General features: G+C 47.6%; 1 protein-coding gene across 2 annotated transcripts in view; it reads right to left on the bottom strand.

The window, feature by feature from the left end:
• Positions 1-26,763, bottom strand: part of ITPKB (inositol-trisphosphate 3-kinase B) — a 165,204-nt gene that overhangs the window by 75,242 nt on the left and 63,199 nt on the right. Inside the window, exons 2-4 of one of the 2 annotated variants that reach the window (XM_072140004.1) lie at positions 24,151-24,238; positions 17,450-17,782; positions 1,651-2,971 (exon numbers count right to left, since the gene is read on the bottom strand). In XM_072140004.1, coding sequence (XP_071996105.1) covers positions 1,651-2,805 — 1,155 coding nt within the window. In that variant the 5' untranslated portion in view covers positions 2,806-2,971; positions 17,450-17,782; positions 24,151-24,238. The remainder of the gene's footprint in view (positions 1-1,650; positions 2,972-17,449; positions 17,783-24,150; positions 24,239-26,763) is intronic. The other variant, XM_072140005.1, reaches the window with a different exon arrangement.

Raw genomic sequence — 26,763 nt, 5'->3', positions numbered from 1 at the left:
TAGTGATGACTGGAGTCGTGTGTTCAGGTCGGAGCCGGGGAAACATCTGTGCAGGATTGACGTGTTTTCTGTGATTTCTCCCTGTATCCTCAGGGCACTTCTATCCTCAGACACATACCGCCATATCATACCCCTGCACAAAGATCTCTCCCAGCCTGTGTCTGCGTATAGGGACCCCAATGCATGGGGCCCGGGCCTGACACTGGAAACGGGCTCCGTGGCTGTCACTCTGGGGGCATTGTACCCGGCATCGGGGCAATAGGTAACACTAATGACTGCAATATAGTATACAGTGGTCAATGCTTTATATACTGCAGCAGTGTCATGTCTGTACCTTGTCTATACCGCCATACAGTGTCCATGTAACACCGCAATACAGTGCTCAAATACCAGAACTTCAGATCATACCGTGCCCATATAACACCAGCATACCGCCATACTGTGCCCATATAACACCAGGGCTCTACAGTATACACTATATGAACTATTCAATACAGTGCATGAAATAATACCGCCATACTGTGCCCATATAACACATCTATAGATCATACCGTGCCAATACACAGCCATGTAATGCCCAGGACTCTACACAATACAGAGCATAAATAATACCGCCACATTGTAACCATATAACGCAGTCATACGATGCCCAAACACGAAACTTCTGCACAATACAGCGCATGAATAATACCGCCATATTGTAACCATAACACGGTCATACCCATGTACCAGAACTATATTAAACCATATTCACAACCAAAGATCCATTGATCGTTATAAAAAACTGTATAATCTCCCCCCCCCCCCCCCCCCGTAGCGCTCATCTCTAGTCCCCGTGTAATTTTTCCACCAAGTCACCATATCACGTCCTGTAGTGCAAACTTCTGCAAAAAAAGGTCTCTGCAGGAAGGTTCTGCTTTCGGGGTGAAGGTCTTGGGTACCAAGTGAAGTTCACGTAGCGGAGGCAGGGTGTGGTGGAAGGTTTCCATCGTGTTCTGTTTTATTTTTTTATTTTTGTGGGTTTTTTTTTTAAATTGTGAACCAGGAGGCTCAGGATGAACAGACCTCTGGCTTCCCTCCCTGTACAGATGTGCAAACATACAGAAACACAGGCAGCAGTACATGACAGAGCAACACAAGAGGCAGAAATATAACAACACTGTATTCACTGCATTGCAAAAATATTCAACCCCCTTCAATTTTCCCCCAAAATTCATTATTTCTTTGAAAATATTGTCTGCCAATAACAAAGGAAGACAACAAATTGTTAATTGTCATCAAATGGCAAAAAAATTAATTCATTACTTATTTATGAGTTGCTGTTTGCATAAGAATCTTAAAGGGGTTGTCCATGGTAAAAGGTAACAGCTTTCTTTCAAAAACAGTGCCCCACCTGGTCATACGCGGTATTACACCTTAGCAGACAGCGCCCCACCTGGTCATACGCGGTATTACACCTTAGCACTATTCATTTCTAAACAGCTGAGCTGCAATACCGGCACAGACCAGGGTCAAATGTGGCGCTGTTGTTCAAAGCTGTGTTTTTTTTTCAAATCCTGGACAACCCCTTTAAGCTACTTAACACAATTTTTGGGGTGACTTGATCTAAATTTAGAGATTTAGGCCGTATAACTAAAGACCAACACTCACCACTCTGGGCTTTTGCTCGATAGTTTGGAGAAACGGGGTGCTGTGTTCCGGGGATTTCTCGGGATCGCTGGATACGTCATCCTCCGATTCATCCCAAGAAGAAGAGAATCCGGTAGATGAGGCTGAAGACGAGGACAATTTCCTGGGAAGATTAGTAGGATTGATGCTTAGGCTATTACTGTCCGTTTGACCTTCTCCGTCTTCCCCGTGGTCAGTAATTATGACCGCAGGGATAGGTCCTGGAGACACAACCCTAGATGGAACCGTCTTGCTGGAGTCTTCCACCGAGTTGTTGAGGTTTTGCTGACATTTGGTTCTATTATAAGTTCTACATGTGTCCTTTTCCACAGAAGAAACCATTGATGGTGATACCAGGACCACGGATAATGACCCTGGAACCACTGATGGGTCCACAGAAGGTCCTACTGGAACCAGCGTTGGAGTTCCTTGAACCACTGCTGGTGATACGGGTGATGTAGGGGTTAATGTTCCTTCCAAACTGGACAATGATGATTTGTGTCCTCTATCGTGACCAAAACTAAACACACTATCCTCCCGCTTACCAAATCGGAGAGGTGATGGGGACCTGCTGCTATGACGAGGACTTCTAAGCACCGGAGAAACAGGACGGTTCTGAGCTTGAATATGAGCTTCAAAGAGTCCCACCACCTGGTTGACCTGAACATTTTGGAGTTCCCGTTGTATCTGAGCGAGACGTCTCTTCTCCTCGGATTCCCCAAGTCCAACTCCCGACCCGTTGCCGTGTCCAAACCCCAACAAAGTTCCCGATCGTGAATCTATTACAGAAACCGCTTCCCCCACGTTGCTACCTTGGAGTCGTAACGGTGAGGGACACCTTCTCACTCTAGGGAACCTTGGAGAATGGTCACATTTGCCGTTAAAACTCGGACTACGACTCCTGGATGTGGAACGTTCTCCAGACTCGGGAAAGATAAAGGAGGTTGTGTTGTTCCTTGGTGAGTTACCGGGACTGGTGGCTCCGGGGCTATGCAGAGGCAGTGGTGATCGGACCAACAGTGGACAGTAGGTGCTACGTCTCTCTGGCACGGGCAGCACCGGTCTCTGGCTCGTCTTCGTCACACTGTTGTTATTCATCATGACCAAGCTATTCAAGGCATAGCAATACACGGCCATAGTCCTGTCAGGAGAGGAGCGCCGGACACGGGGCGAGCGGGGCACCACCGGCTCACACACACAGATCCCAAAGCCGTACTCCTGCCTGCTGCAGCGACATTGCTCGAAAAGTTGAGTAGATGATGATGTAGCTGGGCAGGTGCCCAGACCTCCATAGGCAAATCAGCTGTAAACGAGAAGAGAAGAGACAAATGTAAATGAGTCAGTCACAACGAGATGATAAAACCGTCAGCGGGCAGGACCTCCAGCGTCACTGACAACAAAGGCAGGACCTCCAGCGTCACTGACACCAAAGGGCAGGACCTCCAGCGTCACTGAGACCAAAGGCAGGACCTCCAGCGTCACTGACACCAAAGGGCAGGACCTCCAGCGTCACTGACACCAAAGGGCAGGATCTCCAGCGTCACTGACACCAAAGGGCAGGACCTCCAGCGTTACTGACACCAAAGGGCAGGACCTCCAGCGTCACTGACACCAAAGGGCAGGACCTCCAGTGTCGCTGAGACCAAAGGGCAGGACCTCCAGCATCACTGACACAAAGGCAGGACCTCCAGCGTCACTGACACCAAAGGGCAGGACCTCCACCGTCACTGAGACAAAAGGCAGGACCTCCAGCGTCACTGACACCAAAGGCAGGACCTCCAGCGTCACTGACACCAAAGGGCAGGACCTCCAGCATCACTGTCACCAAAGGGCAGGACCTCCACCGTCACTGACACCAAAGGACAGGACCTCCAGCGTCACTGACACCAAAGGCAGGACCTCCAGCGTCACTGACACCAAAGGACAGGACCTCCAGCGTCACTGACACCAAAGGCAGGACCTCCAGCGTCACTGACACCAAAGGGCAGGACCTCCAGCGTCACTGACACCAAAGGCAGGACCTCCAGCGTCACTGACACTAAGGGCAGGACGACTTTTGCATCTACCTGCCCAGGAATTACAACCTGTGTGGTAAACAAGACGTGATGTCACCCACAAGATCGGGCTTGTAGAACCATGTCAGAAATGTGAGCGAAGCCTAGGACAAAAAATTAACCTCTTATGTTACTCCAGTGTCATGTTGGATCCTGATTATTTACCGTAAACACTATAGGAAACGTCAAAAGTAGCCTTTTTTTTTTTTTAATATTCCAGCCTCATACATTTTTTTAATTTACCATATATACTCGAGTATAAGCCTAGTTTTTCAGCACAAAAAAAATGTGCTGAAAACCCAAACTCTGCTTATACTTGAGTTTTTGTGGTAAAGTTAGGGGCCTCGGCGTATACTTGGGTCGGCTTATACTCGAGTATATATGGTATATTGCTACATAAGACTTTGTAATTTAAAAACTTTTTAAACCCATTTAAAAAAAATAAAAAATTTGGATGCCCTGTGATTTTTTTTCCCAAAAATATTTGTCTTATATATTCAAACCCAAACATTTTTTTTTATACATCGCTCTATGAGGCCTTGTATAGTTTATGCATTTTATCCTATTTTTTTTTTTTAATACATTGCTGTGGGACTTCTTGTGATTCTGTATTTATGTTTTACATATCTTTGTATTAATTGCAATACTAGGCCTTTTTTTTTTACCTCTAGTTTTGTTTTTACATTTTTTTCTGAAGGTTTTTTTTTTGCCCCATTCTTTTTTTCCTTTATTTTTTAATGAGGCACTTGTTTTTTTTTTTTGTACCCCTTTTATCCCATTTCTCATTATATGCTGCTTTATAGCACGTTGTGGTCGATTGGTTTTTAATTTTTTTTTTTTTTACTAGTCTTATTTTAGGAATAGGAACAATATATATTATAGGAAAAGATTGTTTTCTCAGTAATTTATTACCGTATTTTAATTTATTAAATTTTTTTTTTTTATATATATATATATATAAATGAATTCTAACCTTAAAATATTTTATTATTTGATTTTTTTTTCATTGCATTCTTATTTTATTGTTGTAATTTATCCTTGGCGTTAGGTGTCACATTGTATTGTACCATAATGTGACTTATGTCTGATCATTTTATATGTTTGCAGCTGCTCACATTAGGTTTCCATTATTAATAGACCCGGAACCGCTCAATGGACTCATTCCTGCACTTGGGATCTATCAGGTCTTGTAGGCAAGATGGACCCTGTAGATTTTGCTACTGCGGCCCCCCAGAGCCAAAGAGAACCCAGTGAGAGGTGCAGTTTCCTGTAATCCCACCACTAGCCAGTCCAGTACGCTGCCCCCTATAGGTTGGCATTGCCCTCCGCATAGGCCAAGGTAAAGTTATGTGGGGAACATATGAATATAGAGAAGACATATGGAAGACATTATAGCAGAAGGTCCTGACACCCTGGCGCCTGGCGAGTCTCCAGCCCTGGGATTATGCAGAACCAGTTCTAGTGACAGGTGATTGCTCAGCACCAGGCAGCGATGTTTGTACTGCACAGAATTATCCGCACACTGTCCATGGCCCGGGATACACAGGGAATTCCCCAGCAGCTGGCACCCATCACATAAACACCCAGCTCCAATACTACCGATTACATGAATGGGTTGTGATCCAGAAAGAGAACCATCAGTGCGGCAAATAATCAAGGGTACAGCAAGACCAATGCTATAGGGGAAAAGGATATAAGTAATGTCATGTATGTACACAGTGACTGCACCAGCAGCAGAGTAGTGAGTGCAGCTCTGGGGTATAATACAGGATGTAACTCAGGATCAGTACAGGATAAGTAATGTCATGTATGTACACAGTGACTGCACCAGCAGCAGAATAGTGAGTGCAGCTCTGGGGTATAATACAGGATGTAACTCAGGATCAGTACAGGATAAGTAATGTCATGTATGTACACAGTGACTGCACCAGCAGCAGAATAGTGAGTGCATTCTCATTCTGCTGTGAGCTACTGACGGGTGTGGTTGTGTGCTGCTGAGCTCCTGCACCACCTGGAGCAAACCCAATCCACCCAGGCCTGCTCTCTCCTCCCCAGGGAGGGAGTGGGTTCTGTGGGATGAATCCTGCAGGAAAGTCCCAGGCTCCTGTCTCCCGGACCAGGCCGGCGGGGGGCAGGAGAAGCCAGTTACCGGCCAAAGCGGAGGGGGTGAGAAGATCTGCCCGGAGCCAAGGACGCAGCGATGTGACCTCGGCTGCCACCCCCAAGACCCAGGGAAGCCGCAAGGTCTCCGGTTCACAGAAGATCAAGGCAAGTAACATCAGCCTAAGTGCTCCTCCTGGAAAGCTGAGTGACTGTGCGGGAAAGCTGGGTGGTTCAGCTGAAAAGCTGGGTGCTCACGGAGGTGTTGAAAAAGCATGGGGTGATCTTAAGGCCCGGGAGTCTGCTTCCATCTATGGCTCCCGGATTGCTGAGCACCTCCGTGAGTACGAGGAAGCTGGAAAAGCGCTGAGGAGGCTCCAGGAGGAGATAAGGGAGACCGTGGCCCTAGCGGGGGTGGCCACTAAGAAGAAAAAGTCTGATTTTCTTACCACCATAGACAGACTTAAAGCCGAGGTCACCGCTCTGCAGGAGAAGCGTCATCTTATCCGCGAGCACAGCGGTCCGTTCCGTGAAAAGCTGGAGAATGACGCCCGGTTTGATGATATGCGCCAGGAGAAGCTGAGAAAGCAGAAGGGGCTTGAGATCCAGGCGGATGACGGCGATGATGAGGAGGATGAGGAAGACCTGCCGTGTCCGTCTGGTGGCCTGCACCAACACCAGCAGGCCTCGCACGACAGGCTGCCTGCAGAGCAAGCGCCATTTCCATCAGGCTGCGGCTCTGCCAACCTGGAGGAGGAAAGTGATGACAGCGGCCAGGGGGGGGCGCTAATGGCTCAGATCCGTCAGCTCGAGTCCCCAGTTCACCTCCAGAACTTTTCCTTCGGCGATGATTTGCCAGATGACGACCAAAAGAGAAAGAAGACGAGACCCAAGAAGACCAAGGCGTCTCAGGAGGTGAATCTGGTGTTTCGTCCCCTCCCTGTTCCCTCCGGGCGGGCAGCAGTGCCAGCCTGTCGTGTAGGCCCCGTTGCCCAGCCCAGCACGAATCCTGCAGTGGACTCGGTGCCAGGGTGCGGGGAGAGTGCAAAGCCACGTTCCATCATGGCGCAGAGCACCAGCCTTGTTTGTAGTAGCAAGGATGGTGCAGGGAAGGCATCGGCCGAAAGGCCGGACAGTGAGGGCGATCCAGCAGGTCCTGGTACTGTGCGCTGCCCCCTAGTGGGAGGGGGGGGTGGCCCAGTGCCAGGAGCAGTGGCGGTGGCTCCTGTGGCCCCTAGCGCTGTGGCTGTTGCTTGCTCCGGTGAGCAGCGGCAGTGTGATGGGGCTGCTGGGGCTTGTGGTGCAGCGCCTCCCAATCATCCTGTGCAGCCTGTGCAAAAGGGCACAGGAAAAATATTATTCTGTATTGGCTCATCTGACCCTGGAGAGGGCACAAAGAGACTGTCCGGAGTTAATAAAGACAGGAGGCCTCTTGCATCTAGTGAGCAGCGATGCTCCAACCTTAGAAAAACTGCGGGACAACAAGGGGTTAATGCCAATGAGGCAGAGGGCACAAGTAAGATCGGGGTTGGAGCTGCCTCTTCTCAGGCTGTATCAGCTATGGAGGTGGCTCTACCCCCAGTGTCCAGTGACGCCGAGGCAACCCCAGGTCCTCCTGGCCCAGCTGGTGTGAGTGATGCAAGGAAGCGAGGCGGTAATGTACATAGTGTGGTGAATGTGGGGGTGGTGAATGGCGCTGAGGGGGATCCTGGTGTGAGTGCTGGTCCATCTGCACCCCCAGTGGTGGCCGCTCCCATAAGGAGCTATGCGAGTGTCACCGCTGGGGCAAGTGGGGTTAACTCCTTGTCTCCTGGCTCTGGGAACAGCGTTTTGCAAAGGCGTCTTCTGGAGGCTCTCAGGAGAGGGGAAAAGTCAATCAATGTAGAGGGGAGAGAGGTTGATCTGTCCTTCTGGACAGACAGGCATGGCCTGGCAGCCTTCCAAGAGAAAAGGGGGGGAGAGACTGTATGGTCTTTACCCACAACCGGGCCCGGAGCTGCCCGTAGGAATGTGGTTCGTCTTCGCTGGAGGGGCAGTGACGCATGCCCACCCAGGTCAAGGGTGGTGGAGCTCCTCCTGAAGATGAACTTCAGGGCTAGTGACATCTTTGCCCTGATACATCCTTATGGTACTCCGGAGTTCGATGTCAGCTTTGTTCGGCCGGAGGGCTTAGAGCTCTTCTGGTCGAATTATGAGCTGGCAAAGAACGATCCCGCATGGCGAGACTTTGCTGTGCAAGCAGTGTCTCGCCAAAACACAGTCAAGAAAGTGACCGTTTTGACCCGTAACGAGTCACTTTCTTGCATGGACATCATGACTTGGCTTAGTCGTTATGGTGAGGTTGTACAGGTACCTCAGAAAAACCGCGATGAATTTGGCATTTGGTCTGGGGCCTGGACCTTCATGATGAAGTTGAAGTGTTCAGGCGGCACAGTCGCCCACATTCCTTCTTCAGCCTTCCTTGGGCGAGACAGAATCCTGATTTTCTACCAGGGGCAGCCGAAGGTCTGTCACAGGTGTGGTGACCCCACACACTTCAGCGCCAGCTGCCAAGTGCAGAAGTGCGCTTTGTGTGGTGGGCTAGGTCATCTCGCTGCATCCTGTAAGGACATTAGGTGTAACCTGTGTGGTGAGCTCGGTCACCCTTTCAGCCGTTGTCCTCACTCCTTTGCCAATGCGGTTGTGACCCCAGTGGAGGAGAGCCAAGTGGTTGCTTCTGCTGGGGAAGGTACCAGCAGAGGTGGAGGAGCTGAGGGGCCTGTGAAGAAAAGCAAGAAGAAGTCGCCTTCTCAGTTGAGGCGGCTTGAAGCTAGACAAAAAGGGAGAGAACTGGGGAAGCCTCAGGTTGTTGGGGTGACCCTTGGTCCTTCCTCAGAGGCTGGTCTTGCTACTGAGGCCCTGAGGGATGATGAGTTGGATGAGGAGGTCAGGAGGATGGAGCGCGAGAAAGGTGCCATGTCCTCCACGTCCTCCCATTATGAGAGTATGGATGAGGATAACAGGATTTGGCTAGAAAATAAGCGCAAGCAGAAAAAGAAAAAACGCGGCGTATCTAAGGTACCTAAGGAAGGGAAAACTTCCTCCCCTCTGGTTGAGCTTTCCAACCAGTTCCTCACCCTCGATGAGATCGCCTCCTCGGAAGGAGAGGCTGAGGGTGGGGTTCTGGAGGTGGCGGCGGAGCAGCCTGCAGGGGGCGCCGAGTCTCTATCCTCTGGGGATGCTGGGTCCTCAGAGTGGGAGACTGACTCAGAGCCAGGAGACAAGGACGAAGGAGAGGGTGGTCCGGGTGGGTCCTTGGGGGCCAGTAATAACATGGACACCTCGATTTCGTTAAAAAGAAGTTGCCCCAATTCTGAAGGGAAAAGGGAAAAGGGATCATCCTCAGAGGACAGTAGAGGGAAGGGAGTTAGTAAGAAAAAAGCCGTCTAACTCAATCACTCATGATGGCGGCACCCACTCCGTTGACGCTGGCGTCCATTAATGTCGCCAGCATTAAGTCTGATGCGGCTAGATTTGCGGCCTTTGATTTTCTCGGCCGTGTTGAAGCCGACATTTTATTTTTGCAGGAGACCAGGCTGCCAGATTTGGCGGCCGTGTTTAAAGCTAAGAGGGAATGGAGACACGGGCCTTCCTATTGGTCTCTTGCGGCCGAGCCGTATAGCGGAGTGGCGGTCCTTTTTACCGCACCGGTAGAATGCCGACGAGTTATTGAGTTAGAAATGGGGAGGTGCCTGATCCTGGATGTCCTCATGAAGGGACAAGAACTTCGTCTTATTAACATCTATGGTCCCCAGTCCAAGTGGGACAGGAAGTGTCTCTTTATGAGGATCAAGCCCTACCTTTTTACAAGTCGGCAGGTGGTCTTTGGAGGGGACTTCAATGCTGTCACGAGGTCCCAGGATAGGGGAGGTTCCAGAGACAAGCTGACTTATGATAGCGTCGCTCTTAATAGCATAGCTAGTGAGGCTCGCCTGGTGGATGTCCACATCCGGCACACCCCAGGCCACGCGGGGTTCACCTATTATAGGGGTAGCTGCAGGTCTAGAATAGACAGGTTTTATTTAAAGGAGGAAGCCATTTCTTCACCAGTGTCCGTTGTTGAGGTGGAGTTCTCCGATCACTGTCTAATTTTGTTTTCTCTGAATGTTACAGAGACCCCCCAGATGGGAAGAGGCTACTGGAAGCTCAATTCGTCTCTCCTGGAAGAAGCAGAGATAAGACAATCCTTTGAGGACTTTCTTCAGAGCCAGGTACCATTGCTGGGCCTTTGTAGCAGTAAGTCAGAGTGGTGGGAGATGCTCAAGAAAAGGGTGGCGAGATTCTTCCGCCAGCTCTCGAGCCTCAGGAGCCTGGACAGGTACCGCCTGTATCAGGGCCTGAGGAGGAAACTCGAGCATCTCGTCTCGACTGGAGGTAGTCGTGAGGACATCTCCAGAGTGAAATCCTTGCTGAAGAGGTGTCAGTACGATAGACACGCATCTTTGGTTTTTGAGAGGGATTACGGGAAATACCGCTCGCCCGACCCTTACAGAAACTGCAAGATGTCAGTGAATGGTAAAGTTGTCACAGGACTGGTTGACAGTACGGGATCCCTGAAAAGGTCCAGATCAGGGATCCTGGAGGTCGTCAAATCCTTCTACTCGCACCTCTTGGGCAGGAAGGATCTAGATCGGGATGTGATGTCGGCTTTCCTGGCTGAAACTGTCCCTGAGCCAGGAGTAGACCCCTCTCTTGATGTTTTGACAGATATGATCAGGGAAGAGGAAGTCAGCCGGGCGATTGAAGGGCTCGCCCTCAAGAAATCGCCAGGTCCGGATGGCTTAACATCTGAGTTTTATAAGACCTTTAAGGACGCCTTGGTTCCCCTCTTGACTGAGGTATTCAATGAGTGTCTTTCCTCGGGCGCTCTGCCGAAGTCAATGAGGAGGTCAGCCCTGATCATCCTGTCAAAGGGTAAGGACCGATCTCGTATTGAGAACTGGCGTCCCATAGCGCTTCTCAATACGGACAGAAAGGTTTTGGCAAAGGTGCTGTTTAATCGGCTGGTGCAGTTTGCACCCCGGCTCCTTTCGGGGACCCAGCACTGCTCTGTTCCAGGCCGCAGTACATTTAGTGCTGTGCTTTGTGTCCGGGAGGCAGTGGAGCAGGGCAGGGCTGGTAACTGGAAGGGGTACTTGCTGTCCTTGGATCAGGCAAAAGCGTTTGATCAGGTTGACCACGAGTACCTCTGGTCTGTCCTTCTGAGGTATGGCCTGCCGGGTGGGTTTGTCAATTGGCTGAAAGTTTTGTACGCAGGGGCAGAGAGTTTCCCACTTGTGAACGGTTGGATTGGCCGCTCTTTTGAGGTCGGGTCTGGTGTTCGCCAGGGTTGTCCTCTGAGCCCACTTTTATACGTGTTCGCGATTGACCCATTCCTTAGGAGGGTTGATCGTGGGCCGTTAGTGGGAGTCGGGATGGACCGGGCAGCACCGGAAGCCACTCTAAGGGTGGTAGCGTACGCCGATGACGTCACTGTTTTTGTGTCCTCGAGAGGGGAGGCGCAATGGGTGATGTCAGAGGTTGACCGCTACTCAGAGGCTTCTGGGTCCAAGATCAACCGGGATAAGTGTGAGAGTCTCTGGCTGGGAGAGGGGGATCCAGGCTTTGATCTCCCGGACACTCTTCCAGGGCCCCAAGACTCTGCCAAAGTTCTCGGCATCGAATTTGGCCAGGGGGATTACCCCATGCAAAACTGGGACGGCAGGCTTAAGATCGCCGCTCAGAAGGTGGACCAGTGGAAGGGTTGGTCTTTGACCCTCAGAGAAAGGGTTAATCTGATCAAAACCTACCTGCTCCCGTTGCTGATTTATCTGGGCAGTGTGTGCATGTTGCCAGAACCCCTCTGGACTCGGGTCTACAGTCTGTTCTTCCAGCTGTTATGGGGGAATAGGCTGAACCTAATCAAGAGGGAGGTTACTTACCGCACGAGGAGACAAGGAGGGTTGTGTATGGTCAACCCTGTGGTGTTCCTAGTGAATACCTTTCTTAAGATCAATGTAGCAAACCTCTGGAAAGAGAGGGCTCCTCCGTGGGTATACTCCTGCAGGGGATGGTTTCGGCCTTTCTTCCAGGAATGGGAGACAGGAGGACAAGTGAAGGATCTCCGTACACCGCATGGGCATCTTCCGGCTTACGCTGCCCCGGTTCTGAAGGTGATTCGCCGGTGGGGTCTGGGAATGTGGGAGATCAGGACCATGTCGAGGAAACTCCTTGACAAAAGGGTTCTGTTGACCCATTTCCAGAAGCCTCTGGCCCTCAGGGATTGCCCAAGTCGGGATCTGGGGGTGGGTTTGAGTTTATTGAATTCTATCAGGATCCCCTTGAAGTTTTGGGACGTGACTTGGCGCTGCTTCCATGGAAAGCTGTGTGTGAGGGACAATCTGAAGTGTAGGAGCTCTGAGGAAAGGGGTTGTCCCCGGGAGGAGTGCGGTGGCCTGCTGGAGAGCATGGACCACTTCCTGCTTCAGTGCCCCTTTAACACAGAGGTGTACAACCGGGTGGGCGCTTCCATCCATTGGCCCGGGTTGGCCGGTCTCTCCTATGCGGAGTGGGCCTATGGAGCATTCAGAGGCCTGGGTGGCCGGGACCGCTGCACGTTATTCCTAGTTAGTCTAGTGGTCAGGTACCACACGTGGAACGCACGGTGTTTAGTATCGACGCAGCGTAAAATCCTCCCGGTGCATGAGGTGGTTAGGAACATTCTGGGTGACCTGGTGAAGGTGCGCTCTCTGGAGTATGAGAGGCTGGGCACGGGGAGGGCCTCTCTCCTTTGGAGGGGGTTCTCCTTTAGTGTCCCTTAGTCTGTCATCTCCTCTCCTGGTGTTGGGCTGAAGCTGCACTGTAGATTTTTGTTTTGTGTTCTGAGGTTATAGTGATGTAGGGCTTGCAGGCACCGAACCTGGGCTTTATGTGGTTTGGATTTGTTATGTTGATATGTTTAATGTGTTTGTATCTTGTGTACAGTGTGTATTTATTTATAGTTATATGTAGTTATAGTTCTTGTGTATATAGGTTGGTTGGTTTTGGGGTGTTGGTGTTAGGGTGTTAGGTTGGGAGGGGGGTGGACGGGACTTGGACTGTACGATCCTGGGCACTGGTCTGGACTATATAACGCGAACTTTGGACGTTAGACCAGTGTCTGGGGGGGGGAGGGTGATGGGTGTGGGATTTAGTTAGTTATATTTTATGTTATTAATGTTATTTCCGTTATATTCATTGTTATTTCTGTGTTTATTTATTGTTTATTTATTTATGTGTATTTTGCTGTGTATTTCGATATAAAAAAAAAAAAAAAAAAAAAAAAAAAAATTAGGTGGTGGGACTGGGTGAAGGTTTTGTTTGTTTTCATGCTGAGTGTGTGGTGTGTGTGTGGCTGGGCCAGGAGGTTTTGTAAGTTTATTTTTGTTTATATTTGTTCTTTTGTAATTCTTTTGCCAGAAGTTATGGCTTTATTTATGTTTATTATTGTTATGTTTTTCACTTTTATATAAAATAAAAGATTTACAGGATGTAACTCAGGATCAGTACAGGATAAGTAATGTCATGTATGTACACAGTGACTGCACCAGCAGCAGCAGCAGAATAGTGAGTGCAGCTCTGGAGTATAATACAGGATGTAACTCAGGATCAGTACAGGATAAGTAATGTCATGTATGTACACAGTGATTGCACCAGCAGAATAGTGAGTGCAGCTCTGGGATATAATACAGGATGTAACTCAGGATCAGTACAGGATAAGTAATGTCATGTATGTACACAATGACTGCACCAGCAGCAGAATAGTGAGTGCAGCTCTGGAGTATAATACAGGGTGTAACTCAGGATCAGTACAGGATAAGTAATGTCATGTATGTACACAGTGACTGCACCACCAGCAGAATAGTGAGTGCAGCTCTGGGGTATAATACAGGATGTAACTCAGGATCAGTACAGGATAAGTAATGTCATGTATGTACACAGTGACTGCACCAGCAGCAGAATAGTGAGTGCAGCTCTGGGGTATAATACAGGATGTAACTCAGGATCAGTACAGGATAAGTAATGTCATGTATGTACACAGTGACTGCACCAGCAGCAGAATAGTGAGTGCAGCTCTGGCGTATAATACAGGATGTAACTCAGGATCAGTACAGGATAAGTAATGTCATGTATGTACACAGTGACTGCACCAGCAGCAGAATAGTGAGTGCAGCTCTGGAGTATAATACAGGATGTAACTCAGGATCAGTACAGGATAAGTAATGTCATGTATGTACACAGTGACTGCACCAGCAGCAGAATAGTGAGTGCAGCTCTGGAGTATAACACAGGATGTAACTCAGGATCAGTACAGGATAAGTAATGTCATGTATGTACACAGTGACTGTACCAGCAGCAGAATAGTGAGTGCAGCTCTGGGGTATAATACAGGATGTAACTCAGGGTCAGTACAGGATAAGTAATGTCATGTATGTACACAGTGACTGCACCAGCAGCAGAATAATGAGTGCAGCTCTGGAGTATAATACAGGATGTAACTCAGGATCAGTACAGGATAAGTAATGTCATGTATGTACACAGTGACTGCACCAGCAGCAGAATAGTGAGTGCAGCTCTGGAGTATAATACAGGATGTAACTCAGGATCAGTACAGGATAAGCAATGTCATGTATGTACACAGTGACTGTACCAGCAGCAGAATAGTGAGTGCAGCTCTGGGGTATAATACAGGATGTAACTCAGGATCAGTACAGGATAAGTAATGTCATGTATGTACACAGTGACTGCACCAGCAGCAGAATAGTGAGTGCAGCTCTGGAGTATAATACAGGATGTAACTCAGGATCAGCCGGGTGCCTGTGCATCACACTCTGGGTGACAATGTACTATGGACCCCATTGCAGCTGTTTGGGGTCCGCTCTCCCTAGACATGAATATTAGGGTGACACTCACTGTAACCTCTTATCATTATTTATGTTCATCCATGTAACTTATGATCCAGATCATTAACCCTTGCATACCTCTATATGTTCAGACCCACAGCATACACCAGGGCTGAGTGTACGGTCCTATACATTCACATTGTATCCACATAGTAACACAACAATGTATCTCCCTGACACCACTTACCATTCAGGGCGCTGATCATTATGGCGCTGGCGGCTCTCGGTGACATAACTTCATGTTGTCATGTCGCTGCGCGGTATAAATACACTAATAGTGACACACGTCAGGCATCAGCCGGGCTATTGTCCTCAGTAACTAACCTGTCGTAATGTAGGTAATTACAGAGACCGGTCCTTGGGGCATTGATGAGTCCATGCAAGTCCCCTGTAGATACAGGGAATGATTCTGTAGACCTGAGGGAATTGCAATCTATGCGATTGTCTTATACAACCACTTAGTATTGATGCCTGTGACAATTCGCACTGTACCCATTGTACAGACTTGCTTACGGTATTGAAGAACCTACACTAATTTCAGACAAATGCAAAAATAGCAATTCCTCTGTTACATATCAAATACACTGGATTGATTCTATTCCATTTAGAGGTTACGGGGCAGTTCGTGTGGGCCGTAAGCCTAGATCTGGCCAAAAGGAAGAGACTGCATTAATGGATATAGATTGTGGAATTGCACTTTTTGCATTTGCCTCTCTATTCTATGCAAAAGTTACTTTGTTTTTCCGACACCTGGATGCAAATATTTATGGAATTGCCTAATACAGAAATTAGTTCACTGATTTTGTATTAATATTATGTGTATGGTGCATAACTTTCCCATGTATGTTATCAGGAAAATGCATAGATAACAATTACTCAGTTATAATTCATGTATTGGGAGAACCCTTTCATAATTAGGAGTAAAGGGACAAGTGACGGGAACAATAAGTCCAGATCCTGCCTATTTGATCAACATCAGAGACTCAACAGAGATAATGGATATAGTTTGGGGAATCACTATTTATGCATTTCCTTGTTACAGCCGTGGGTTTAGTGACTTGTACCGATAAACAATTACATGTGACAATTTACATTGCACCTACTGTACAGATTGCTTACAGAATTCATGCACCTACACTTGTGTGATATTGGAAAATTGCTCAAGTAGCAATTCCTTTGTTATAATTGACATATTGCAATGACTACTTTCACAATTAGGGATTATTGGACAAGTCAGAATAAATGGTGAGTGCATAGTTTTAGGTCCTGTCCTGGGAGAGTTCGATAATGGATATAAATGTGTGGGAATTGCTATGTAAGCAATATTCTATGGTAATTTCTATGTATACAGTCTTCTATGGAGAAGTTACAGATTATGTTAAGGGGATACTTTTCATAGTATAAAGAAGTGACCCAGTACAAGGACTCTGTCACTACTGACTATAAAATGATGGGGGTTGTCATCCCACCCACTGTACGGCCCTACTGCAAAACTTCCGAAAATGGAGACCACCTTCATATTTTGGACAATATCCTCTGCCTTAATGTCTTGGCAATTACCGAAAAGTTAGAAATGAGTGTAATCTGCTTGTCATATACCAGCGGGTGACACAGGGCACACCGGGTGATATAGGGGATACTGGGTGATGTGGGGGACACTGGGTGATGTGGGGGACACCGGGTGATATAGGGGACACTGGGTGATGTGGGGGACACCGGGTGATATGGGGGACATCGGATGATATGGGACACACTGCATGATATGGGGGCACACTGCATGATATGGGGGACACCGGGTGATATGGGGGACACCGGGTTATATGGGGGACACGGGGGGATATAGGAGACACCGGAGGATATAGGAGACATTTGCTTATATGGGGGACACCAGGTTATATGGGGCACACAAGTGATATGGGGGACACCGGAGATATGAGCCATACTGGGTTATATTGTGACACCAGGTTATATGGGGGACACCAGGGGATATAAGAGACACCGGGGGATAAAGAGGACATCAGGTTATTTGGGGAACACCGGGTGATATTGGGGACACCAGGGGATATGGGGAACACCGGGTGATATTGGGGACACCAGGGGATATGGGCCATAATGGGTGATATTGGTGACACCGGGCGATATAGGAGAAACAGGAGCATATAGGAGACACCAGGTGATATGGGGGACACCGGGAGATATAGGAGACATTGGGTGATATGGGGGACACCGGGAGATATAGGGGACATTGGGTGATATGAGGGACACCGGGGGTTATAGGGGACACCGGGAGATATGGGGGACACCGGGAGATATAGGGGACATTGGGTGATATGAGGGACACCGGGGGATATAGGGGACACCGGGAGATATAGGGGACATCGGTTGATATGGGGGACAGCGGGTGAAATGGGGGAGAACAAGTGAAATAAAGGACTCAGGATGACAAAGGGCGCACCAGGTGACATGGGGAGCACCCAGAGCTGTGCCATACACCCATCATTATGTCCTGTAGTGATCCTCATCCTACAAGCTGCAGATCCATAACTAGCGCTCGCTGTACACAGACAGACGTCTGCCCACACAGGGCACAGAGTGACGGGCACCCACTCTGCATTATAGCATTATAATGTACAAGTATCTAAGCTGAGGCAGTGTGATACGCCTTACCTGTGCAGTATATGAGCTTGTCCTCCTCCCTGCTCCCTCTTCTTCTGGAGTCCGGGGGTCCCTGGATGTGGCCGAGCGGCTGCTTTCTCTGTGCCTCCTGCTGTGTTTGTCCAGTGTGTAGAAGTATGTAGCAGGAAGGAAGTTGTGTAGTTTGCGCTCAGCGCGCGGAGCTTCCTTGTACTGGGGGAACTGAGAAAGTTTCCATTGTCAGGCGCGCTGCACCCTCTGCCTGCAGCTCTGCTGCTCTCCACTGCCTGCGCCTCCGCTTTTCTCTCCTCCTCCATCCAATCACTGGATCGCAGGCGGATGGAGGAGGACACCGCACATCCATGTCTGAGAGGGAAGAAGAAGTGTATGAATGGTGTGCCCCGGGCACCCTGGCACACCCTGGCATGGGGTCACATTGCTGGAGCACCCTGGCATGGGGTCACACTACTGGGGCACCATGGCATGGGGTCACACTACTGGGGCACCATGGCATGGGGTCACACTACTGGGGCACCATGGCATGGGGTCCCATTGCTGGAGCACCCTGGCATGGGGTCACACTACTGGGGCACCATGGCATGGGGTCACATTGCTGGGGCACCCTGGCAAGGGGTCACCTTATTGAGTCAAACTGGCATGGGGTCACATTACTGGGGCACCCTGCCCTGTCTGATGAGCTGTGTATCGAATCCTATCCTGTGTGATACAGTCTGCTGAGCAGTGTATCTAATCCTATCCTGTGTGATACTGTCTGCTGAGCTGTGTATCCAATCCTATCCTGTGTGATACTGTCTGCTGAGCTGTGTATCTAATCCTATCCTGTGTGATACAGTCTGCTGAGCTGTGTATCTAATCCTATCCTGTGTCATACTGTCTGCTGAGCTGTGTATCTAATCCTATCCTGTGTGATACTGTGTGCTGAGCTGTGTATCTAATCCTATCCTGTGTGATACTGTCTGCTGAGCTGTGTATCTAATCCTATCCTGTGTGATACTGTCTGCTGAGCTGTGTATCTAATCCTATCCTGTGTGATACTGTCTGCTGAGTTGTGTATCTAATCCTATCCTGTGTGATACTGTCTGCTGAGCTGTGTATCTAATCCTATCCTGTGTGATACTGTCTGCTGAGCTGTGTATCTAATCCTATCCTGTGTGATACAGTCTGCTGAGCTGTGTATCTAATCCTATCCTGTGTGATACAGTCTGCTGAGCTGTGTATCTAATCCTATCATGTGTGATACTTTCTGCTGAGCTGTGTATCTAATCCTTTCATGTGTGATACTGTCCTCTTAGCTGTGTATCTAATCCTATCATGTGTGATACTGTCTGCTGAGCTGTGTATCTAATCTCATCATGTGTGATACTGTGTGCTGAGCTGTGTATCTAATCCCATCATGTGTGATACTGTCTGCTGAGCTGTGTATCTAATCCTATCTTGTGTGATACTGTCTGGTGAGCTGTGTATCTAATCCTATCCTGTATGATACTGTGTGCTGAGCTGTGTATCTAATCCCATGATGTGTGATACTGTGTGCTGAGCTGTGTATCTAATCCCATGATGTGTGATACTGTCTGCTGAGCTGTGTATCTAATCCTCTCCTGTGTGATACTGTCTGCTGAGCTTTGTATCTAATCCTATCCTGTGTGATACAGTCTGCTGAGCTGTGTATCTAATCCTATCATTTGTGATACTGCCTGCTGAGCTGTGTATCTAATCCCATGATGTGTGATACTGTCTGCTGAGCTGTGTATCTAATCCCATCATGTGTGATACTGTCTGCTGAGCTGTGTATCTAATCCTTTCATGTGTGATACTGTCTGCTGAGCTGTGTATCTAATCCCATGATGTGTGATACGGACTGCTGAGCTGTGTATCTAATCCCATCATGTGTGATACTGTCTGCTGAGCTGTGTATCTAATCCCATCATGTGTGATACTGTCTGCTGAGCTGTGTATCTAATCCCATCATGTGTGATACTGTCTGCTGAGCTGTGTATCTAATCCTATCCTGTGTGATACTGTCTGCAGAGCTCTGTATCTAATCCCATCATGTGTGATACTGTCTGCTGAGCTGTGTATCTAATCCCTTTATGTGTGATACTGTCTGCTAAGCAGTATTATATATGATTTTGTCAATTAATGCAGTTTTTCCATCTTTGGTCTCCTGCTCGTATTATCTGATATTATAATTGTGCAGTAATTCGTGGCCTTAGCCTCATTTACATTGCTGCATATTTAGCTCCTCCTGCTGTCAGACAGCTCTTCCTCTGATTCGCTGATCTATCACATAAGCTCCCACAATGCACTGCTCTATGGTAACAGACGACTTTTGAGGGCAGCTTGGAGTGTGACTGGAGCAGAAAAGTTTCCACTGCTCAAAATTAGAACAAAATAAATAGAGAAAATGCAGAAAGTAACAGAATATTTTCGGCAGGTTTTAGAAGTAAAAATCATCAGTTAAACCCCTAATGACACGAGTGGCCCAAATACTAGAAAAAACCCATAAAAGACCCAATTATAGATTGTATGGAAGTTTGTTAATCCTTTAGGTGCTTAAAAGGGGTGCAATATATTTGTAAATATTTTTGAAAAATTGTTTCAATTAGATAAAAAAGTTACAAACTGACAATGGAATGAATGACAAAATGCACAAAAAAAATGACACCCACATGGTGAACTGCTGTGTGGGCGCACGGCCGGGCACTGAGGGGAAGGGGCGCACAACCTGGCACTGAGGGAAAGGGGCGCAGGGCCGGGCACTGAGGGGAAGGGGCGCACAGTCCGGCACTGAGGGGAAGGGGCGCACAGTCCGGCACTGAGGGGAAGGGGCGCACGGCCGGGCACTGAGGGGAAGGGGCGCACAGTCCGGCACTGAGGGGAAGGGGCGCACAGTCCGGCACTGAGGGGAAGGGGCGCACAGTCCGGCACTGAGGGGAAGGGGCGCACAGTCTGGCACTGAGGGAAAGGGGCACAGGGCCGGGCACTGAGGGGAAGGGGCGCACAGTCCGGCACTGAGGGGAAGGGGCGCACAGTCCGGCACTGAGGGGAAGGGGCGCACAGTCCGGCACTGAGGGGAAGGGGCGCACAGTCCGGCACTGAGGGGAAGGGGCGCACAGTCCGGCACTGAGGGGAAGGGGCGCACAGTCCGGCACTGAGGGAAAGGGGCGCACAGTCCGGCACTGAGGGGAAGGGGCGCACAGTCCGGCACTGAGGGGAAGGGGCGCACAGTCCGGCACTGAGGGGAAGGGGCGCACAGTCCGGCACTGAGGGGAAGGGGCGCAGGGCCGGGCACTGAGGGGAAGGGGCAGCAGTGGGAACAATGTCACATTATACAGGTTATAAAAGTTTTTATTATTTTGTAATTGTAGACAGATGAGGGCTTATTTTTTACATGATGTGATGCATTTTTCAGATACTACAATTTGAGGCGGATTTTATTAAGGGAAATCTACCATGAATATCAAGCATGATGCAATCTTCTTCTATTTGTTATCCATGGCCTCCAGCCTTCTAAAACCAAGTCATAAAGTTGCTGGGGGTTGTTACCAGAGCCCCTCCTTGCTACAGCCTGACACAGGTGGTTACACTGTGCAGGAGCACTTCCCCTCAAATTGTGTGAGATTATTACAGCAGTCAGTGGGAGGTCAAAAGTGCTGAGGGAGCAGGGGGAGAAGCAGACAGTGTGACGGCCTGTAAAGTTATAGCACCAAGTGGCTCTGGTAAGGTTTCTCTGTATGCCCCAGACACGGATTCCCCCCCCCCCCCCTCTCACACCGGTTTTGCGGGGCCCCAATCATATCCATGACAGCACCAGGGTCTGGACGAGGACCCCACAACTGCCTTCAGCAGCACAATGACAGATCCTGTCGGAGTGTGTCAGCCTATGCATCTGCATGGTATCTGCATCAGTATGGCAGTGTATTACTTTGAACAAGCGATCAAATGATCACTTGTTCAAGTCTGAGAGTAAAACAGTAAAAAGAATGTAAAAATAAAATATTTGCAAATAAAAAAGTAAAATAAAAAGTAATAAAAGTCCCCCAAATGACCCATAAATGACCAAACTCCTACATAACAAAGTGAAAATCCCCACACAATTAGTGCATATAGTATACCACCACATCCATAACAACCCCAACAATAAAATAAAATACAAATAAATAAAACACATCCACCCAAACAAAAAAAGCAACAAAAAGTGATCAAAAGGGTCACATCTACAACACAATGATTCTAATGAAAAGTAAAACTCATCACACAAAAAATAAGCCCTAATACGGCTAAATCAACCAATAAATCTAAATTTCTATGTTACTACACTCCTTCAGGGGTGTAGTTTTCAAATGGGGTGACTTTTTTGGGGTTTTCTCTTGTCCTTTTAACAAAATCTGAGATGTTTTTTCTCATTTTATCCTGCATGAACTTGTAAATTTTAGGGCTGAATAAACAAAAACAAAAGTGGTCTGGGACTCTCTGAGCAGACACTTCATGATTCCTCTAGTGCTATGAGATGCTGTGTGCTGACAATGTACTTAGATTATCAGGGTCCAGGGTTTATCTACACTTTCATTTACCTTCAGAACATTGTACAGGCAGTCCCCGGGTTACGTACAAGATAGGTTCTGTAGGTTTGTTCTTAAGTTGAATTTGTATGTAAGTCGGAACTGTATATTTTATAATTGTAACCACAGTCAAAATGTTTTGGGCCTCTATGACAATTGGATTTTAAAAATGTGTGGTTGTCATAAGAACCAGGATTAACAATAAAGCTTCATTACAGACACCTGTGATAACTGTTACAGATGTTTATTGTAGCCTAGGGCTCAAGTAGAATAAATTATCAAAATCTAGAGGTCCGTTTGTAACTAGGGGTTGTCTGTAAGTTGGGTGTTCTTAAGTAGGGGACCGCCTGTACTAGTATCTGACACATAGAAAGAGAGATCAGAGATCAGAGGTGATGAGATCCATGAGATGCATATAACACACAATGACACATGGTGCGTCAGATTATTGTAGACTGTGCACACTTCATAACTAGGAGCCTCTGTGTTTTTACAACTTTCGTACATTTTTATGTGGAATGGGGAGTTTAGGGAGTTTTTGCTGACAATATTGTTTTTTTTTTATTTTATTTTTAACATTTTTATATTTTGACCCAGCTGATCAAGCGCTGTCTTGTTAAAGCTAATACACCGCAATACTGATGCACTGCAGTGTATGGTAATGTCAATGTGCTGGTATTCCGACTTTCTTGTGTGGAATGTCAGTAATGCGATGGTCCAGGAGATCCTTGAAAACTCCATAAAAACATATAGACGACAAAAACTTCAATTCGATTTGCAAAAATTATTCATTTGTCAATGCATGACATAGCTTAGCAGTATATTGAGAAAGTCCATCAAATGTTAAGGACTTTAAAGGACATCTACCACCAGGATGAAGGATTGTAAAACAAGCACACTGACATGCAGCTGGGTGCCAGGATCTGCTCTTCTTTTAGCTTCTTATGCTCTGTCATTTTTTTTAGAAGGCTTTTAAAATTATGCAAATGAGCCTGGGGGGCTCTGGGCTCCATAGGTGTTAATGAAGCCTGGTGCCCCACAGGCTCATTTACATAACTTTTAAACCTTTTTTTATTAAAAGTAAAGCCATAGAAAGCTTAAAGGACTGCGGATCCTGCAAGAGGGGGCGCACCCCAGTATGTCAGTGTGCTTGGTTTACAATCCTTCATCCTGGTGGTAAATGTCCTTTAAGGACTTTCTAAATATATTGCTAAACTATGATATGCTGTCGTATGTCATGTATTGATAAATGAAGAATTTTTTTTGCAAATTATATTGAAGTTTTTAGTTGTTTTTTTTTTGGTTGTTTTTTTGGCTAGTGTACATTAACTGTCAGCCCAGACTCAACGCATGTACTGACAATCACGGCAAGGTCCTCCAGGAAGCTGTATCCGGCAGGCAGTGGCACCCGGCAGCCCTGGGGTTCTTCATAGGACCCTGGGGCTCACACAAAAATTATCGGATCCCCCTTTAAGCACCCGCTGGGGTCATGCATTGACCTTAGGGGTTAATATCTGTGATCTGAGCTATCTTGGACTGCGGGTGTTACGGTGGGGGGAGGGTCACCTGCTGTATATGGCGCCGGCTTCGCTGGTGAGCCGGTGATATACCCACAGACGTAATAGCACTGCCGACTGCAGTAAATCTGAACTATTACTTCAATTTGCAGAAATAGGTTAAAGTGGAGTTTCCCTTTAAGTAGCATGTGCAAGGATATAGCTCAGCATATGGTCTCTAGGAAGGATTAAGGTGATGAAGTGGGACAGGATCTCTATATTTGGGGCTGTATATTACCATAAAATAGAACATAAGGTATCTATGGTAACGCTGGAGACATTGTCTCGTTTAGGCAGGGCGAGTATAATAGCGCAGCCTCCCCTCCCTGTCTATATGGTTCTGGTTCCGGATATTCCGGGGGGTGAGGATTGGACACATTTGGTGGTCGCCGTATAAGCAAACACAAAATATTTGTGTGTTCAGCAGATGAATAGTCAGGGTGCGGACGGGAGACGTCCCGTGAGACAGGAGGAGGGGAATAAGGGGTTAACTGCAATATTATACAAGTTACAAAGTAATATTTACACAAACAATTCACAAGAGTTACATTGTATCTCATACTCTTAGGACGTCCAATCAGTGACATACACTTACCTCAGTCAGCAGAGGGGAGGAGCTGTGTAGCAGCTCAATGTAGAGAGCACAGAGCACAGCAGTGTAAGGACACGCCCCTAGTACAACCCTGCAATATAAATCCATATATCAAAGTTCTGCTGCTACTAACAACATACAAAAAATATATGATTCCACATCTCTCCAGGGACAGTACGTAACACCGCCTGCAGAGAGCACAGAGCACAGCAGTGTGAGGACACAACCTGAGCACAATCCTGGATTATAAATCCAAATTTAACAGTCCTGCTGCTACTAACAACATACACAAAGGTATAATTACACCTTTCTCTTGGGACTATACAGTCTCAGTCTGTATAGTCTCATCTGCTGACAGGTTCCCTTTAAAGTGAACCCGTATCCTCCACTAATCGTACAAAGCCACAAATAGCACCTGGTCCGGCTGACAGGTTCCCATTAAAGGGAACTTGTATCCTCCACTATTTTACAGGGATGCAACAACATTCAGGAATGATAATAACAGCTTTTGCAGACTGCAGGACCAAGTATTATCTGTGGTTTTGTGGGGGTAGTGGAGCTGACAGGTTCCCTTTAAACCCAAATGATAATCTGTCTTCGCAGAGCTCCCCCTAGTGTCTGCAGTATATCAGTATTAAATCCTCCCTGTGTAATGCCCTGGTAGACCACAAGGGGCGCACCAGCAATGACGTGTATCCCAACAATCCGCTGTATCCACGACCTGCCAGGCAGAGGTGTAATTACATTTGGGGAACTGACGTGTAATGTATCTGTGTCAGTAATTATCGGGCCGGGTAACGAGCCAGGATCCTCTAAATTAAGACAAATTTGAACCGACTGAAACCAAATTAGGTATTTGTGAGCGAGCGGGTGTCATGGGTGCTGGATCCCACGACACTCAGTCCTTCCGATGTCTGAGGGAGATGTGTAAGGACTTGTCTAGAAGACGTCTCATGTCCCAGACAATAATTAGCTGCAGTGCGGATGTGAGAGGGGTCCCGGCACCCACCTCCCCCTGCACCCACATCCGACACCCCGAGGTGTTCTCTCCTTAGAAGAGAAGAGATGTTGTAGAAGCCCCAAGGATTTAAGACATTGGTGTGTGATACGGACTGCTGAGCTGTGTATCTAATCCAATCATGTGTGATACTGTCTGCTGAGCTGTGTATCTAATCCCATCATGTGTGATACTGTGTGCTGAGCTGTTTATCTAATCCCATCATGTGTGATACTGTGTGCTGAGCTGTGTATCTAATCCTACGATGTGCAATACTGTCTGTTGAGCTGTGTATCTAATCCTACAATGTGTGATACTGACTGCTGAGCTGTGTATCTAATCATACCATGTGTGATACCGTCTACTGAGATGTGTATCTAATCCTATCATGTGTGATACTGACTGCTGAGCTGTGTATCTAATCCTACGATGTGTGATACTGTCTGCTGAGCTGTGTATCTAATCCCATGATGTGTGATACTGACTGCTGAGCTGTGTATCTAATCATATCATGTGTGATACCGTCTGCTGAGATGTGTATCTAATCCTATCATGTGTGATACTGACTGCTGAGCTGTGTATCTAATCCTATCATGTGTGATACTGACTGCTGAGCTGTGTATCTAATCCTATCATGTGTGATACTGACTGCTGAGCTGTGTATCTAATCCTACGATGTGTGATACTGTCTGCTGAGCTGTGTATCTAATCCCATGATGTGTGATACTGACTGCTGAGCTGTGTATCTAATCCCATCCTGTGTGATACTGTCTGCTGAGCTGTGTATCTAATCCCATCCTGTGTGATACTGACTGCTGAGCTGTGTATCTAATCCCATCATGTGTGATACTGTGTGCTGAGCTGTGTATCTAATCCCATCATGTGTGATACTGTGTGCTGAGCTGTGTATCTAATCATATCATGTGTGATACAGTCTGCTGAGATGTGTATCTAATCCTATCATGTGTGATACTGACTGCTGAGCTGTGTATCTAATCCTACGATGTGTGATACTGTCTGCTGAGCTGTGTATCTAATCCCATGATGTGTGATACTGACTGCTGAGCTGTGTATCTAATCCCATCCTGTGTGATACTGACTGCTGAGCTATGTATCTAATCCCATCCTGTGTGATACTGACTGCTGAGCTGTGTATCTAATCCCACCCTGTGTGATACTGTCTGCTGAGCTGTGTATCTAATCCCATCCTATGTGATACTGTCTGCTGAGCTGTGTATCTAATCCCATCCTATGTGATACTGACTGCTGAGCTGTGTATCTAATCCCATCATGTGTGATACTGTCTGCTGAGCTGTGTATCTAATCCCACCCTGTGTGATACTGTCTGCCGAGATGTGTATCTAATCCCATTATGTGTGATACTGTCTGCTGAGTTGTGTATCTAATCCCATTATGTGTGATACTGTCTGCTGAGTTGTGTATCTAATCCCATTATGTGTGATAGTCTGCAGAGTTGTGTATCTGATCCTATGCTGTGTGATACTTCCTGCTGAGGTGTGTATCTAATTCTATCATTTGTGATACTGTCCGCTGTGCTGACATCCAATAGGAGTAAAACCTGTAGTAATTTTAGATACATAATTGTGTTACGTATCTAC

Source organism: Engystomops pustulosus, chromosome 3 (assembly GCF_040894005.1).
Source record: "Engystomops pustulosus chromosome 3, aEngPut4.maternal, whole genome shotgun sequence".
NCBI lineage: Eukaryota > Metazoa > Chordata > Amphibia > Anura > Leptodactylidae > Engystomops > Engystomops pustulosus.
The sequence above is the reverse complement of the archived record's forward strand: the minus strand, read 5'-3'. Positions and strand labels throughout refer to the sequence as shown.